This window comes from Podarcis tiliguerta, assembly GCF_965153285.1.
Source record: "Podarcis tiliguerta genome assembly, chromosome: 16".
NCBI classification, from domain to species: Eukaryota; Metazoa; Chordata; class Lepidosauria; order Squamata; family Lacertidae; genus Podarcis; species Podarcis tiliguerta.
The window spans coordinates 11,816,176-11,834,687 of NC_139549.1; the positions used below are offsets into that span (position 1 = coordinate 11,816,176).

At 46.1% G+C, this 18,512-nt stretch overlaps 1 protein-coding gene across 1 annotated transcript; it reads left to right on the forward strand.

The window, feature by feature from the left end:
• The first annotated feature begins 1,174 nt into the window (after positions 1-1,174).
• Positions 1,175-18,374, forward strand: HNRNPUL2 (heterogeneous nuclear ribonucleoprotein U like 2). The gene is made up of 14 exons (XM_083418532.1): positions 1,175-1,745; positions 5,973-6,105; positions 6,639-6,712; positions 7,525-7,664; positions 9,099-9,189; positions 9,305-9,417; positions 9,820-10,083; positions 10,636-10,758; positions 11,155-11,286; positions 11,977-12,145; positions 12,284-12,484; positions 14,113-14,207; positions 14,752-14,859; positions 15,358-18,374. The coding sequence occupies exons 1-14, from the start codon at positions 1,229-1,231 to the stop codon at positions 15,427-15,429; spliced, it is 2,232 nt and encodes a 743-aa protein (XP_083274658.1). The 5' UTR covers positions 1,175-1,228; the 3' UTR covers positions 15,430-18,374.
• Positions 18,375-18,512: the final 138 nt, after the last annotated feature.

Sequence of the window (18,512 nt, forward strand, 5' to 3'; positions counted from 1 at the left end):
CATAAATAATCCTGAGATGCATTTTAAATAAAAAGACACATTCTACTCATGTAAAAATACCAGGCAGGCCCCACAAAGAACCCAGAGATGCATTTTAAATAAAAGGACACATTCTACTCATGTAAAAACATGCTGACTCCCGGACCATCTGCGGGCCAGATTTAGAAGGCCTTAGTTTGCCTACCCCTGCTTTGGAGGATCAAGAAAGAAGGTGGAGTGTATAAGATTCAATAAATAAACCTTGCTACTGGCAAGGGTTGTGTCTTTAACAGTTGCCAACACGTAGTAATTTAACTAGTGCAGCACCCCCGATCTGAACGCCGCACCTGTCTAATTTCTGCCAGTTATGCAACTTTTGAAAAGGTAAGAGTCGCTGTCAGGGGCAACAAGAGAAAACAACGGTTCTCTTCTTAATGTGAGGCTTTTAAGGGCAAGATGGCGGCGCCCTCAATTTGAGGTATAAGAGGGTAAGAAGGTTCGAGAGAAGCCGCCCAATTAAAAAGCAGCTTGGACTGTTCCTAGGCAGAGTAACTTTGCGAGCTCTATATTCTGATTGGTGAATTTTAGCCAATCAGAAAATTCATATTCCCCTCTTGTAATACGCCCGCCCCAACGGGCGTTAGCTACCCGCCCAAAATCTATCACTGTGCACGTAGGCGCGCAAAAACGCATGCACAGTTCAAAGCAAAAGGGGTGCTCAACAGATCGTTGGAGTAAATAAAAAAATCAACCGAGGCCGCGCGAACTAAAGGGACCTTTTTAAACTATAGTGGGATCGAAAGAGGAGAGGGCGGGGACGCGAAGGGGCAGCAAGCGCGCATGCGCCGCAACGAAGCGCATGCGTCGTTGTTCCGCCTGCCCTCATCGACGTGCTGCTCGCTGTCCACGCCTGCGCGATGCGCCTCGCTGCCTAGCCGGCCCGTCCTCCGAGCCTGCGCGGCATCCATTTTCGCCAGGCTGCGCTTGCGCGTTAGAAGTTGTCGAAGGCGAGGGAGCCGTGCTTGGGGGTGGTGGTTGAGGGGGGAGCGCTGCTGGACGGCGCAGGCGCGGGCGCGCGCGCCGAACTCGGACTGCAGGGGTGTAGGCCTCCGCTGAGGGAAGAGCGAGCGAGCGTGAGAGCACCGCGCAGGCGCAGTCCCTCCGGAGCGCCTTTCGTTCGCTTAATTCCTCCTCCTCCTCCTCCCCCCTCCCTCCTCCGCCCCCCCCTCATCCGCGGAGCGCGCGCGCCATGGACGTGAAGCGGCTGAAGGTGACGGAGCTGCGGGCCGAGCTCGGGCGGCGAGGCCTGGATTCGCGCGGCTTGAAAGTGGAGCTGGCCCAGCGGCTCCAGGAGGCCTTGGACGCCGAGATGTTGGCGGCCGGGCCTGAGGAGGCCGGGGCGGAGTCGGCAGCCGCGGCGGCGGCCGGGCAGAGCCTCGGCAGGCCCCGCTTGGGAGGCGGCGAAAACAACGAGGGCGGCGGCGGCGACGAAGAAGACGAGGAGGACGAGGAAGAGGACGAGGACGAAGAAGCGCTGCTGGCGGACGAGGAGGAGCAGCAACGGGAGGCGGCGGCGGCGGCGAGTGGCGCCCAGGCCCAGCCCCAGCAGGCCGGCGAGCAGCACGAAGGCCAGGCCCAGGCTCAGCCAGGCGGCAGCGGCGGCGGCGGGGTCAACGGCGCCCAGCGGCCTTCGAAGGAGGAAGGAGGCGGCGTTGGCGAGGAGGCGGCGGGAGAGGCCGCGGCCAAGGAGGGAGCCGAGCAAGAGGGTAAGGCGGGAATCGTGGCTGGGGGGGGGGGGGGCGGAGTGTAACGGTCGCTTCGCATCGCGGCTGTTGGCCGCCGGGCAAAGCGCCTGCCTACGTTGTTGGTGGGCTGCCTCTGGTTCAGGGGACGCATCCGGCGAAGTTCTGCTCAAGAGCCTCCCCGAGCTGAAACGGGCGGACCCAGATTCAGGTCGTGTCGACGCACTCCAGCGGGGCTACTCTTGAGCAGGGCGAGCGTGGGATGCAACCCCCCAGTCCATTGATTTCATGGCCGAAAGCCTTTCCTGAAGTGCACCATTTCGGATCAGTGAACTTAGCAGAAGTTTCAGTGGGTCTCCTCAGAGCAGGGCTGACGTCGGATACGGATGAAAGCGCACAGTAAAGCCCCGTGTCTTTATTCGTTTCTCATCAGCATCCTCATTGTTATTGTTACTTATACGTTGTAGTTTTAAGGTTGCATTGCAACCCTGTTCTGCAAATTAGACTCATTGAAATAAATGTCCCCAATTTAGTAACGTCTGTTAATTTAGCTGGATCTACCCCTTGCGTATCATTAAAGTTGGATACCACCTTGTGTTTATTCTACCTACGTATTGCCGTCATTATTGCTACCTGTTTGTTGAGAGGTGGTTAACTATGGCATCCTCAATATCTTACCTATTGTATGTTACAACTAATGCTGCTTTTATTTGTTGTTACCCCTGTGTTGTCATTCTTATCCTCGTTGTGAGGCATTCTGAAGGGCAGCAATGCCACAGCACATCCTGTGCATCTTTTACTTGCAATTAACTTGTGTTGGATTGGTGATGCTAACCTGCAAATTAATGTGCATACGGATGGGATGCACAGGGTTGCAGCTTTAGTGGTGGATAAGCCCTCTTCAAATCGGTGAATCTTGCTTCTGGGTAAAAAAATGTATAGGATTTTGGCTGTTGAATTGTATTTTTGCGTGCACTTTACCCAGAAGTAAGCTCCCAATTAACACAATAGGATTAGCTTTGGAGTAAACATGTGTATTGTGATAGATCTCTAATGGCCCAGTGCCTTGTTATTGGTTGTAGAACAAAAGTAAAATATTTGACAGGTTTATTGTGGGCCAACAGGTAAATTCATAACTGCAGAAGATGGTGTTATCACCAATTAACTGCTGTTGTGAATAGCCAGTGTACAATTTATATGCAGTTGACCTAGCATAGAAATGTCACAATTCTACTGTCTCACGAGATTTTCTGTCATTCTAGCTCTTTTAGTCATGGTACTATTTTCTCTCATTTTTGGCCATTCCTTTATATATATCACTGTAATAGTAACTAAACTCCTATTTCTCCTGTTGATACTTGTTTCCATCTTGTTTCTCCTCTTTCCTCCCCCTGAATTGAATATTAAATTGGAAGCTCCTCAGGGCAGGGACCTCTTTTTTGTTATACAGTAAAAATACAGTAGAAGTCGATAGAACTAAATTGTGTGTAAATATTTTTTTTGTAAGAATCCCAGTCAGTGGCAGGCAGTAAGTGGTCCATAAGAAATTAGCTCTTGTGAAGAGGTGTGCACATTAATGGCTTAGTATAAATAAATAATAATCTATGTTGTGGCTAAATTCTTGTGAGTCAGGAAATATCTAATTTAAATTATGGCTGTTGTCCTAATATGTTTGCTGCCCTGTCTCTTTTTCCTTTCCATAAATGGGCATTATACTTTGTCAGGGTTGGTGTAAATAAGGTTATTAAGATATGAGAGACAGTCTTGGAGTAGAGGCATGTGAGATTGAATTAGGACAAGGGGTTCTTAATCTGTGGCCCATAGACCTCCATGGATGAGCTGGGGGGGCTATGAACTAGGCACATAAAGAGAAGATTTTTATTTCATTTACTTTCTGTTACTTTGAGAATTGTCTTGGGGGGGATTTCTGAGGAAGGGGTTAATAGCTTTTAGCACAGGCACCCCCAAACTTGGCCCTCCAGATGTTTTGGAACTACAATTCCCATCATCCCTGACCACTGGTCCTGTTAGCCAGGGATGATGGGAGTTGTAATCCCAAAACATCTGGAGGGCCAAGTTTGGGGGTGCCTGTTTTAGCAGATTCTTAAAGAGGTCTGTGGCTCCAAAAAGGCTAAGAACCACTGGACTAGGGGGTCCTTCATTTGAATTTCCACTCAGCCATGAAGCTCAGTGCTGACCTTTAGCTGTTCACTCTCCCAATCTATCCTGCTTAACAGGGCTGTTGTAAGAAAAAAATGTTGGTTGTGTACTCTACCTTCAGCTCATTAGAGGAGGAGTGGGATGAAAATGTGTGTGTGTGTGTGTGTGTGTGTGAAGCACTTGTGAGGAGTCTAAATTACTAGATTAAATTCTTAAGGGCTAGTTCCCTATGGACAGGGATCGTTTTGTTTTGCTGGTAAGATTCTTTGTAAAGTTTCATCTATGATGGATTGTGTGTATAAAAGTTAGTAATGTTGCAGTTATAATTATTATTCAATTTTCTACAGTTGGTAGACAGCAGACAGAGGGTTGTTTATACAATTTATCAATTTCGGAATGTTTGCCACAAGAAAGTAATTTAGCATAATAAATGCATTATAAATATATTATTCATTTTAAGTGTTCAAATCACTGAACATTAGCATTTTGTGGTTGTGATGTGAAGCTTGTATAAGGATGCCTAAAAGTTCACAGCAAAGGTGTGATTTGAACTTAGAGCTTGTAATTTGTATTCTCACTGCTTTGGGCCATCAGTTTGCTAAGAAGACCTAATAAGTACACTGATGTAGTGCCATGGTCTTGGGCCTTGAACTAGAAGTTGCTGAAAGTGTTTTATTCAGTACTGCTGACAAATGTGTGTTTAGGGGAAAGCACATCAGACTTCTCAGCCTCTGACTGATACTTTTACTTTCTTTTTTCTGGAATAAACTGTCCTTGATTTTTATTTTTTTTTTAAAACCTGCTGGTATCCAAGCATAGCTCTAAACAGTATTCTCAGTTTGTAAGCAGCTGCAGGTAACCAAAGCATGTTCTCCAGGCTTATTCACATGAAATGCACTAAGGGTAGCTTATGTGCATTGTTTGGTTAAGTGGTAAACACTCTGAAAAATTGGTTTGGAAAACTAGTATTTCAGATTTGTGCATGGTGATGTTTGGCTGTTACCAAGTTCATGAGACCACACGACAGATTCTCAAGAGGAAAACTTTAGTTGCTGCGCTGTCTCTAAAGGTTTATTTTATTCTTAAGAAAGCTAGGCAGTTCGGCTACAATCTTAAACACTTGCTAGGAAGTAAACCTCATTGACTATAGCTGGGCTTACTTCCTAGGGGAACAGTATAGCAATTCCATGTGTGGCTCCTAAGTTGTACAGTTGCTTATTGCTGTTTGCTAGCACTACTTTTGCTACCTGTCTATGGTTGCATATTGAAATATGCTTTTTAAAAAGGCATGTTATGGTGCATCATTGAAATAGGCTATTCCGAGGTAAATGGTCTTTCTTGTGCCTATTTAGTTCTATGCTGTTTCTTGACAAAGCAATTAACATATTGGGAATAATGCTGATATTTAGCATATGCTTCATTCTCCTTAGAAATTGGAAATACATTGAACCCTGTTTTTGATGAGAAAATTGTGGGGGCGTGGGCCACTCTGAGCAGCATTTAACATGAAAGGAAGAAATAGGAATTTATCCTTAGGCACACATTACTTAATACCCTCAAGATCTACATGTGGGCTCAGGGTGTGTCATATCTTTGCCGTAAATCTGTTTTGAAGTTCGATTTGCAGTAAGAAGTGTCATCCTAGTACTTAACACATGCCTACATCAGTCTTACAGATGTGGAGGCTTTGTTCCTATCTTCTGCATCAGGCATAATGCCACTGAAAGCTTGCAGACCTTATTGATGTAGATGTAAAATAAAACTTACGCTAAAGAACTGGAGGCTTGAGAGAATCAGAAAATGTAAGACTTCTGCCCACAGGCCAAAATGGAAAAATGAAGCATATCACTTTGACTTCCAGGAGCCTCACTAAATCCATGGTTAACTGTTAGCGAAAAAGGAGACACAAGGCTTGTTTATAAAGATTTCCCTTAGGTTGATCACAGGGGATTTAGGCTTCCCTAGGAGTCCTAGATAAACACCGTATGTGTGTTTCATTCCAAGGTAAGAGAGGCCAGAAGGGGCTTATACATGCAAGTGTGTTTGCTTTCAACAAAATCTCTTTTTTTGTGTGCTTGTGTTTTCTTACAGCAAATGAGGATGATGAGAAAGCAAAGCAGGCTGGACCAGACGGAGAACGCCACGGACTAAAAAGACAGCGGGATGAAAAGGATGAGCACGGCCGTGCTTACTATGAGTTCCGAGAGGAGGCATATAATAGCCGGTGAGATGTGGGTCATTTTGTCCAGGAATTCATGCTAGGTGGCCAATGAAGTTCATACAGAACACTAAACTGTGGGTTTAGTGCTTTGTGAATGAACACAAGCAAAGCATCAATTTCTCTCTGTCACACACACACACACACACACACACACACTCACTCACACACACACTCATCCCACATTGCTGGGAGGAGGACTTGGGCAGAGTTCAGTTTCACTTTTGCAAAATTGTGGCTTAGTGTTGTGTTTGAACCAGAGGGTGGTGTCTTTGAAACAAACTCTTGTAAGTATCAAAGTCAAACAACATAGGAACATGGACCATGAACCTGACTTGTTCTGACTACCTAGAGATTGTTTTAATATCTGGTTTGAAAAGAATGCTAAATCAGGAGGAAGGGCAAGCAGATGTGAGAACGAGGTTCCAGGGATTATCATGGTGTTTGTGGTATTGCTTTGTTTTCTTCTACATACCAGTTTTTTTACTGGATGCTTTTTTAATGTGACCTTGTTGGCTATTCCTTTATATTCAATATAGATCCAAGTCTCCACCACCACCAGAGGAGGAGGCTAGAGAAGAGGATGATGAGAATACTGTGATCCTGGACACATGTATGTGCTTATTTTGTACGCTATGTGAACTGTGTAATGACAAATTTAAATATAATTTCATAGAAAAGTCAGGTCTGCTGTAGTATAGTAAGGCTGCAACTGAAAGTTTCTGTGTTTTTTGTTTTGTTCATTTAAAAAAAATATTATTAAAAGCAAGATAGCAAGCCTTGCTATAACTCTGATCAGTTTGCCAACCCTAAGTAGTATAGAACCTAAAAGACCTGGGGTTATATTAAATGTTAGTCATACTCTGAGTAGACTCATTGAATTGAATGGACATTACTAACCCAGATTCATTATTTCAAATTCTTTTAAGTCTTTATCCCATTTCTTCCTTCACTGCATAAGGCAAGGGTTGGGAGAAGCAAAAATGGAAGGTGGGGGAGAAAAGCCATTTACAAGTGATGAATTTAGTCCTCTTACTAGAGTGATCTGTTCCTCCTCCAGTGAGGTGGCAAGCCTGGCCTCCTACCTGTTCAGATTGCTCCCAACATCAGCATGCGATTCTTAATTATTCCTGGAGGGAACGTGTCCTTCCCAACAGGAAAAAAAAATCCCTCCTATGTTCACTACAATGTATGCCTTTTCTGTAACTTAGCCTGAGAGGATTTGAGCACTTCAGCAAGAGTGGGGTAACAAGGGGTGATATTTTTAGGAGTTTGGATGTCATTATGAACAAAAGGATTACAGAAAGCCTCAGAATCTGATCACTGATCCACATCCCAGGTGTCTCTTTTGAAATTATTTTGCAGTGCCAGACATCACACACACATGTTGGCTTTAAATGCATCCTGCTTTCCTTTCTTGCTCAGATACATCCGATCTCCACTTCAGAGCTACCAAGGACCGCTATGGAGGCCAGCCTCTGTTCTCCGAGAAGTTCCCTAATCTGTGGTCTGGGGCAAGAAGTACACATGGAGTGAAAAAGGGGAAGGTCTGCTTTGAGGCAAAGGTAAGGACGTTTCCTCAGGGGAACACAATCCATGTTGAGCCTTCTTCTGAGAGCCAGTGTGGTGTAGTGGTTAAGACTGGGAGTCTCGTAATCTGGGGGACCGGGTTCGCATCTCCGCTCCTCCACCTGCAGCTGCTGGGTGACCTTGGGCCAGTCACACTTCTCTGAAGTCTCTCAGCCCCACTCACCTCACAGAGTGTTTGTTGTGGGGGAGGAAGGGAAAGGAGAATGTAACCCGCTTTGAGACTCCTTCGGGTAGTGATAAAGCGGGATATCAAATCCAAACTCCTTCTTCTTCTTCTTCTTGGAGCTTTCAGCAGCAAGTGTGGTCTGAGCTAGTTAGAGTTATCATTTCAACAGACTGCAGCTTGGAGTTGTTTTTCATTGTGAATGGCATAGTGTAGCACTTGGACCCCTCCAGATCAGTATGAAGTGGACATTTAAGAGTCAATGTTAGTCATATTCAAAGTACGCTCATTGAAATTAATAGACATCACTAACCTGGGTCTATTAATTTTTATTGTTGGATGCAACTCTTACTGCACAGATCTGTTTTTAAAGTAAGTGGAGTCTTGTTTCTGTGAAGGTTGTTGAGGCGCAAGTTAACAAAGTCTATGTTGCCATTCCTTCACTTCCTATTGCTAGTTGGGCCTGCACAACAGCTTATAACGATGACAAAAGTGTTTTGACCAACTCTTCAGGGCAGATAAATGCATATGTGTATACACAACACGTGTGTGTGTGAGAGAGAGAGAGAGAGAGTGTGTCATGTGTTGGATAGGTGAATTTTATCTGCAAGGAATTGAGGCTTGAGCTATTGTTGCTAGTTTATTTTAATTTAGGTCACTTTTAGGTTGCCAAATAACAAATGTTGCCTAGGTGATCCACAGTTTTAGAACAAAAATTCATTATTGCAATAAAAAGCAACAAGCTACACAGCAATAGCTGCAAATGTGTCCTTTAAAAACACATAGTATAATCCAGTTGATGTCATTCCAGTGATGAAAGGCATCCATTAGCAGCCGGGGGGGGGGCAATTTTTGGCAATTCCACTTCCTCCATTCAGGCCCCCCAACCAGATTTGCTCTGGAGGACCCCTAGCCCTCCAACATAAATTGGATTCCAGCCAAGGAACAGAAGAATAAAAATACACTTACCCAATCAAAGCAGAAGGCAGTAGTATAATGTATAATCAGAACATAATGGTGAATTCCATATTTCTTTTCTTTTGGTTGGGGGAAGGTGTTTTGTACTGCAGAGGTTGCCTTAAATGGGATCAGCTGTGAGGGCCAGTTTGACTGGGTCTTCTTGGGCTGATATTTAAATAAAGATCATTGTGTTGTTTTGCAAATGTGCTTGGGTGTATACAGCAACCTTTTCTACAAGCTTCCTAACATTTGTCTCAAATGGGCATCGCCCCTTGATCTGCCTTAGGTGACACAAAACCTCCCGCTGAAGGAAGGGTCCACAGAGAACCAGTTGCTTCGCGTTGGATGGTCTGTTGATCTCTCTCGTTCACAGCTAGGTAAGCAGTACCTCCTTTCCGGCAGCAATGCAGCGCAACTAAGCGGGCGCCGCCTGGGGGAAGAGATCGCAGTTCTCAAGGTGAAGTCACCATAGTAAGTGTTGCTCTCTTCTAGGTGAGGATGAGTTTTCTTATGGCTACGATGGACGAGGGTTGAAGGCTGAAAATGGGCAATTCGAAGACTTTGGTCAGCCCTTTGGGGAGAATGATGTGATCGGTTGCTTTGCTGTAAGTGCAGTGAGCGAGGCCTCGGGCCGGCTCTTGAGGGGCCGCTTCGGTATCTTCGGAGTAGGCCGGGGTAGGGGAAAATGAGGTTCTGTACAGCCAAGGTGTAACTAACAACACAAAGTTAACTCCTGCTCCTTTCCTTGATGCAGTGCCGTTCAGGGGACAACCGTGCACTGCATGTGCCGTCACGAGGTTTGCCTTAATGCTTCTTACTAGAACGTCCCCATAACTGGCTGTGGTGTTCAACCAGGGCAGCTAAAAGCCAGCTTTGCCTTCCATTGCTTTGTCTTCAGGAGGCTATTAGAACATGGCTTTGAAAGCATGTGACAGTGTGAGGAAGGTGTGTGTGTGCCCATTCCACGGGGACTTGCCGGTCACATGCTTGCGCATCCTGTGTTACAGAACTTTGACAGTGAAGAGGTGGAGCTGTCCTTCTCCAAGAATGGGGAGGACCTAGGTGTGGCCTTCCAGATCAACAAGGAGCTGCTCGGCGACCGAGCTCTTCTGCCGCATGTGCTGTGTAAAAACTGTGTCGTGGAGCTGAACTTCGGCCAGAAAGAGGAGCCTTTTTTCCCAGTTCCTGAGGACTTCACCTTCATCCATGCCGTCCCCGTTGAGGATCGAGTGCGCACTCCCCTGCCACCCAAAACCCCTGGAGAGTGTGAGGTAATAAAACAGACTTCCATGTTTCAGTTCCTAGAGGGGCTTCTCTTGCGTCTCAGTAATAGTGTTGTGATGCTGCTGCTTAATCTTTTAACTCTAATGGATAATCTAGCGGTGAAGACTCTGTCTTTTACCAAATTCTGGTGAATTAGGTCATATCCACACATTCCACTCACTGTAAATCCAATTTAGCCTGCATGGCTTCCCCCAAAGAATCCCGGGAACTGTAGTTTGTTGAAGGGGGTAAGAATTGGAATTTTAAATGTATGTTGTGGATGTGACCTTAGATAGGAAGGGGATATGTATTGAAAGGGTCCAGAAAATTGTGTGTTCTAATTGCAGGGCAGGGAGGGGTAGTGGTAAGAGAGGGCCTTCTCTGTGGTTAGCCCCCTTGCGTTGAAAGGCATTTCAGAGCCTAGATGAACTCTTAATGGAGCTTTGGCAACTGCTGTCTTAACAGGGACTTGCATGGTCCAACAGCACAGTTAGCACCAGTTCCCTTTAACTTTTCTAAATTTGTGGGCTTGCTTACTCTCTTCCTGCTCCCCATTCTAGGTGCTGCTTATGGTTGGGCTGCCAGGATGCGGAAAAACCCACTGGGCACAGAAGCACATCCAGGAGAATCAAGATAAGCGCTACAACGTCTTGGGAACAGGCATTGTTCTCTGCCAAATGAGGGTAAGAAGTTAGAGGTCACTTCCACTTTTCAGTCTGTGTATACTTGCAGAGGGTGAATCTGAGGTCTGAGCGAATTGGGTGGGGTAATTGCAGATTAAACCTTGACTTGGCCATCTTGCCTTCATAATCATCGATGTAAGCAAAAGCAAGGTTTTTTTGAACTCACTTCTCTGTAGAAGACAGAGTTTTAGAGAAGACAAGAGAGAACCCACAAACAACCCAAGAATGTCAACAGGGCCGTATGGTGGAGACACCCTGGAATATAGAATTGACCTGGAATAACATCCCTCTTGTCGGTTCCTAAACTCTTAACCGTGTAAAGTAGTGGCTTGTGGTGTGTGTGACATATTTCTCCTTGATTTGTTCTGTCTCTGTATCCCCCCCCCCCTTTATCAGACAAAGGGCACTGAAGTTGAAGAGGCCCTGGACACTGCAGCTAAAGACCAACTGCTTCAGCAAGCTGCCCGTTGTGTTAGTAAACTGGTCCAGATTGCCCCCAGGACAAAGCGAAACTTCATTCTCGATCAGGTATTTTTACATAAGGGCTGAGGGGGTTTAGTTCCAAGGAGGTAGGCAATGAAGTTAGAAAATCCAAAGTGTTCATACAGTCTCCACGCAAGTTGACAAACAGGATTTCTCTGATGACTGGGTACATGATGTAGGGTCTTTGTCACAACATTTTAGTGGGCCTGTTCTTCTCCATGTTGTTAGAGGAGAAGGCTTCGCATATGGTGATGGCGGTGACATCAGAACAGAAGAAGCTACTGGAAAGGGCAAATAAAAGCCTTCCGTTAAATACATACTTAGGACACAGGTGGAGAACATGGGGCCCTTGAGGTGTAGTTGGGACACTCAGCTCTACCAGCCTCAGCCAAAATGGTCAGCAGTCAGGGGTGATGAGAGTTGTGCTGGCAACATCCATTGTCTACCACTGGTTATGAGGAGGGTGCTTTTACAAAAAGCAAGACAGGGCAAGGCAGGAGATGAGTTCTTAACTTGTGAAGAGATGAATTAAACTGTCACCCTACTTTTAGAAGCAATTCCTGCCCCTGATGGGTTGACCACGAGAAGTCTGATTATAATTAACAACCGTAATGTTTTGGTTTGTTTTCATTCCTGATCGGTTATGGTTTCAGGGAGTCCCTTAATGACTTTTGGCCATTTCTGAGAGGAGGTGCTCTTGCCATCTCTAAGACCTGCATGTTTTCTCCCTTTTAGTGTAATGTGTACAATTCTGGGCAACGGCGGAAGCTCCTCCCTTTCAAGGGTTTTGTGCGCAAGGTGATTGTGTTGGTTCCCACTGAAGAAGACTGGGAAGACAGGCTGGAGCAGAGGGAGGAAGCTGAAGGAGAAGATGTGCCTGAGTCTGTGATGCTGGAAATGAAAGGTAGCCTCTGCAAAAAGGGTCTGTGGGAACACGAGCGAAGTGGTGGTCTTGGGGCTTCAGGTTTGTTTTCCCTGTTGAAAAGAACGTTCCTCTAATGATTCTGCACTTCCTCTTCCTCCTGCTTCCCTGTGATCCCAGCCAACTTCTCTCTTCCGGAGAAATGTGATTTCATAGATGAAGTCCTGTACCAAGAGCTTGCAAAGGAGGAGGCCCAGCCCCTCGTCACCAAATACAAGGAAGAGGCCAGGAAACTGCTCCCACCCTCCGAAAAGCGGACGAACAGACGTAACAACCGCAACAAACGCAACCGCCAGAACCGCAACCGCGGCCAGGGATATGGTGAGGGTTTGCAAGTAGCAAGGGCTGCTCTCCGGAGGTACTCCTGACACTCTTCCTTCATCTTTTTGCTGAGGACGACTGTGGGCTTCCTGTTCCCCAGGTCCCAAAGGAAACCCCGTGCCTCTCTGAGAGTAGCACTTGCTTCACTCTTCCCCAAATGTCTTCCCCAATCCTGTTCAGCTCATTCATGGCTCCTTGTGGGTTTAGCTCTCTCCCTTTGGAGCCTAGGGGACTTGGGATAAGTTCTGACCACACAGGATAATTGTATGCACACTTAGAGGACTTGGCTGCAGCAGTTTTTTTTCTAAGATTTATTTAGATTCATTAAGTCACATCTGCGGGCTTGACGTCTGTTTACGGGGTCACATTCAGACTAACTTCATGGTGCTTCCTTTGCTCGGCCATCCAGTGACCATTTTTACCAAATGATGTTGGCAGGGGCAGATGGAGGTGTTGGGAGCCCAGCAACATCTGAAGGGCCACAGATTTCCCACCCTTGTCCTAAGCTTTCATCGCCTCCCCCTCCCCATTATGTACCAGTCTCATTTCCCCTTCCCCCTTGATTATAAGCCTGGTTTCCACCTTCTGGAGCAACAGCCTGGGGCATCTGCTCCCTCAGTTAATTTATCATGTATTATCTCCCACCTATCTCCCACCTACCAGCAGAGAAGGAGCCAGAGACAAGATTTCTCATTTGGATCACACAGCCACAAGCAATTTTGAAACACCCAAATTCCTTATTCCCTGTCAAGAGTGGTTCATCTTGAGTTACCCCCCTCTGTCCTTTTGCATAGCTGCTTACTGGGGGCCCCACCTGTCCAGATTCTGTCTCCCGCCTCTGGCTCTATACCAGCTGATCTGTCTCCTGCTACTTAACCTCCTTCTTTGCGCTTCCACTACTTCTCCATAGCTTCTGCTCAAGCCCATAACAAAAATGTAGCTTCCACAGTAGAGCAGGCGGTCCTTTGTAGTCATTTCGGGGAAGGCTGGAAATCTTGAAAACTCCCACTGAGAGTGTTGTTGTTTTTCTTTTTGGCAGCTCAGCCCAGGCATCCAAGTATGCAGCACCCTCCCGGGCTGCTGTGTGAGTAGCCTAATGCTCTGTGGGAGGGGGGGCAAAGCATGGGGCGGTGGGGGTGGGAGAAGTGGGCAGGTCACAGTTTACCTTGCTTTGGGGTAGAGGACCAGGAGGAGTTGGACTGGGACAGCGGGTGGTGATTCAAACACCATTTGCGGAGAAATAGGCACACTTAGCACAAGATGGGTCGTATCAGTTGTCAGCTTTCTAAGGGAGCCGTCTATCCTTCTCCCCCCACCAGGCCCCCTTGTGAATTTAGGAAAGTGGGGTGAGGTTTGGCTGGCCAGCAAGCTGCAGGAAAAAGCTTTGGCTGGTCCTAATGTATTTGTAAGTGGCAAATGTTCTCTTGCATCTTTGGCCTATGCTTCCTAAAAAAAACCAAATGCGCCTGAGCTGCCCTGCCCCCCTCCCAGTTGAAGTCCTGCTTCTCCACACACAAAAAAGGAGAGATACCAGGTTGACTGTTCAGCACTTCTTAATATTTTCACTTAAGCTGGCACTACTGTCTGACACATCTTTGTTTTGTTACATTCCCTGCCCCCCCCCCCAGCTGGTGGCCAGCGCCGAGGAGGCTACAACAATCGGGCTTATGGGCAGCAGCAACAGCAGCAGCAGCAGTACTGGGGGCAGCCTGGAAACAGAGGTGTAAGTATATCCCTTTGGATTGTCTTTGCCCAAGTTTGATAAGTTAGGTTTGATACTAAGTTAGGTTGATACCCCCCTTCCATATTGTGAAATTTCACGGGATTTCCTTTTAGCGACCTTTGAACCTAGGAAGCTACTTTAGATGAGAGTCAGACCACTGATCCATCTAGCTCAATATTGTGCTACACTGACGGGCAGTGTATGGGGTTTCAGAGTCCAGCCTTATTCCAAAGATGTCCAGGATTAAACATGGGACCTTTTGCATGCAAAGCAAATCCTCTTCCAGTTGCCCTCTGAAGCCACACTGGGCTCCTGTGGGAGAAAGGGCAAGATATAAACAGAATAAAAAAATAATAAAGTAAAAGTGGCTGGGCCAGCACCCATCAGCCCTGGCCAGTGTGTCCAATAGCCAGGAATGATGGGAGTTGAAGTCTAGCAACTCCAGGAAGGCCAGAGGTTAGCCACTTTTCCTTGAACAGGTTATATGTTAAGGGGCAGTGCCAGATATATGTCTCTGCATCTAATCTGCTCCTTCAATCCACAGGGATATCGCAACTTCTACGAGCGATACAGGGGGGACTACAATCGGTTCTACGGGCGTGATTATGAGTACAACAGATACAGAGACTACTACAGGGACTACAACCGAGAGGTAAGAGGCTGCATACCATGAGTTGTATCCAATGTTAGTCCTACAATGTTAGTAGACCTATTGAAACGAATGGACACGGCTAACTTAGGTCAGAGGGCCTGCTCTGACAGAAGCTAGTTGGACACAGTCGCACGCTTTCAGAATAGTGGTTTTTGCACTTCGCTGTCTCTGCTCCTGGAGACAACTACTGCTGGAACTCTCATCTGCCTTGGTTCCAGCAGTGTTGCATCTAAAGGCTTTCCAGACCACAAAAGCTCTGGGTACAAGAAGTCTTGGTTCCAGGATTTCTTAAGAGAAACTTTTGACTTTGACTGGAGTAAAGAAAGGGGTTGGGGGGGGGTGAGAAGTAGGTAATTGATGTAGGGAGCTTCGGTTCCTAATCCACCTCTGCTTTCAAAGCAACAACATGGCATTATTTAAAATCACCGCTTCAGTTCCCCACCTCTACAATAGGACTGTTTATCTTATAATAACAACTCTCATTGTCCTTTTTTTTAGTGGCAGAACTACTACCAAGACAGAGACCGATACTACAGGAACTACTATGGAGGATACCAGGGGTACCGGTGAAACCCCAACCATCTCCACCCTTCAGCCAACCAGCGAGGCTCTATTTGGGGGGCAGGGGGGGTGTCTGTCACTTCCCAAGACACAACATAATGGATGTGGGGCTGTTGGGGAAAGTGGCAGCAGGGTTGAGGGGGGCGGGAGGGGGAGGTTAAAAAAAAAAAGAAATTGTAAATTTTTTTTAAAGTTTGTTGAAAAGAATATTGTCTTATTCTATAAAAAAAACAAAAAAAAACATTTCAAACCTAGTTTAGACATTTGTAATCAAAACGTTTGCGCAAACAGGAGAGCAGCACTTAGCGCTGCCTGTGATTGGGCAGGAAAACATGACATCATAGAGCAGCTGGACGGGAAGGGAGGTGCAGGGCTCACATGGCAAAGGGGGAGGCGCAAATGAGGGCATGCAGGGATAAGCGGGTGGCTGTTTGGGCGGAGGGAAGGGGACGGGATACAACTTTGGGCTTCTCCTAACTCGTGCAGAAAAACAGCACTTCCTGAGCATTGTCACTCAATGTTTTTCCAGGCCAGGGTGGCGGCGGCATGAATGTTCTTCCTTCTAGTTGAACCTTTCCCCATCCTGTAGCCACCAAGAGCGAACAAGAGAGGTCTTGATGTTCCTCTTTCAGAGTTCAGCCCACGTTTTCAGACAGTGAATTGCCAGGAGGCTTGTTTGACCTCGTGTCGCTCAGGCCACAGAGGCTTTTCTTGAGCTTTCTCCCTATTTCTGCAGGCGCCTCACCGTGAAATCTCAGCGGCTTGCTTATTTGTGACCCATCAGACGGAAGGAAGCGCAGGAGTTTAGTTCGCCCCGTTCCCAAGTTCTTCCCTGGTCAAAGCAAGCTGCCTTGGGTGCCCTTTCTGCAGCCTCCTTCCTTTCCTCCCAAGGCTTAGTTGGCCCTCTCATCATCTCTATAGTATCTGTCCTCTTTTTTTCTTTTTCTTCTTAAGTGGAGTGGAAAGAACATTTTTCTCAGGGTTTCTGCAGGATCTTCTCATTGTTAGCACCTAACATGTATATAAGCAAAACTGCAAGCATGTAACTGTCACCTTTTGAGAAGCTTAGTGCTGAGAATACCAACTGGTTTTATACAGTCATTGTGGGGGAAGGGGGGGTGTTCTGTCCTTGTGGTTTTGATAAACTGGTAGCCTGTGTAAATAGGAACATGGGGAGGGGCGAAGAGGATCTGCGCTTGCGGGGTGGGTGGGGTGACAGGTGTGTATATGTGCGTGTGTGTCCTTGAAAAATGTTGGCTTCTTGATCCTGGCCCTTTGATGAAGCTTAATTATTTTTCCAGTTCCTAGAGGCTTCTATTGATGCTTCCACTTTTCTTTTTCCTTTTCTTAACCACACTAGTGTGCCTAGCTATAATTCTTAAAGCATCCTCTTCCATGTTTGTCCAGTCGTGCAGATGGAAGAAAATCTTAGGCTTCTTGGGTCTAGTGGCTGGTGTTCTTTCCGGGATGTGGGTGGGAATTTATGTGTGTTGAAGGGGGACCTATTCCCCATCCTGTGGGTTGATTTATTTTGCTTCAACGTAGGCTTTCTTCCACAGAACGATGGGGGACTTTTTACAACAGGATGCTCTTCCTTAAGACACATTGTGTAAATGCTCCCTAGTTTCTTGGTACCACCTTTTTCCAGCTTGACTAAATTATGTCTGATTCCCAGACACAGGGATTGAAGATTTGCCTCTGTTCCTTGTGATTCACTGTTTGAAATTTTAACACTTGTTTTTCTTTTTAGATTGTTGGGTTTAAATTTATTTTGTTTTGTTTTTTTGGCTACACACGAATTCTCTTTCCAGCCTTTGCAAGCGGTTCTTGTCTCCATCCCCATTAAGAATGCTCATTCCTGCATCCCAGCCTGACAGAACAGAAGTGGGGAGCCTGCCAAGTCATTTGAAAAAGGGGGCTGATGTGGGGTGGGGAGGGAGTGTGGAGGGCAACAGCCACCTCCTCGCCCTCTTGCCTTTTTTCAAATATAGGAGTTAGAGAGAAGCAGGATTCTTCTATCTCCGTGCATGTGTGTATTCAGAATGTGTGGTTGTGTGACAACTGTTTTTATAACAAAGTTAACTGGTATTTTACATGCTTCAGGCCACTAGAAAATATTCTTCCGGGGAAGAAGGGGTTGTGTGTGAGAGAGAGTGCGCACGCAGATAGCTTCATTAACTGAACACTCGCATGGGAGCGTGATAGATTGATGCTGTGGAAAGTTGGTCTTGGGGCGTGATTACCAGCATACAGAGTGCCAGCAGCCTTGGTGAAAGCAAGAAGGTCCTCGGTCACGCCTCTCCAGGGGATCACTTCGAGAAGTTGCTGATGCCGTTCAGTGGAATAGCTTTTTGGAGCTATGGTCCTTTTTAAAAGTAGAATCTCAAAAGAATGACACACACTTGTCTTCCTGTGTGTGTTTTTGTGTGGGGCGAGGGAATGACTAAAACTGCCGCATCCTAGACCATCAGACTGAGAGATCTTAGCAACTTTAGTAGATGTCTTCTTTTTTCTGCACATTTTTGTAAAAAAAAAAAAAAGGAAAGGAAAAAAAAAGAAATGGTAAAAATGACAAAAAATAGAAAAAAAAATTCAGCCTGTTTAAAATCTGTTAGTGTTTTTCATGATTGTATGTCTTAGTTGCTGTAGATGGAAAGCTCAAGCAAAACGGAGGCTGTAAATGTTTTTACGAACTGTAAAACGTTTAAGTGGCCAGTAAAAAAGGGTTTTGCCATTGAACATGTAACTGTGTGGTTGTTTACATCTGTAACTTACTTTCCTTAACAATTCTGGCATATGTAGGTTGAACAACTTCCATTTTTAGAATAAATAATCATTCGCTTGACTCCACATCCTTCTGTTGCTGCGCTGACTTCTTAGGTGTCGTTGTTTAATGCTTTTGGCTTGTCTGTTCTCTCTCCCTCCCCCAAAAATAAAAAAACTCAAAGACCAAAGCAATTTGAGGTTCCTCTTCATTCAGGTGAAAGCATATGGATACAGTCTGTGGCAGCCTTGGGTAACCTGGTGTTCACCAGAAGTTTTGGAGTACTCACAACTTCTAACCACTGACCATGATAGTTGGGGCTGATGAC

Bases quoted from the DNA above. Each gene is read 5' to 3' on its own strand.
- HNRNPUL2 (XM_083418532.1), top strand. From the start codon at position 1,229: ATGGACGTGAAGCGGCTGAAGGTGACGGAGCTGCGGGCCGAGCTCGGG. The intron at 6,106-6,638 runs GTGAGATGTGGG...TATTCAATATAG, and splicing joins GAGGAGGCATATAATAGCCG to ATCCAAGTCTCCACCACCAC. The intron at 9,418-9,819 runs GTAAGTGCAGTG...CCTGTGTTACAG, and splicing joins ATGTGATCGGTTGCTTTGCT to AACTTTGACAGTGAAGAGGT.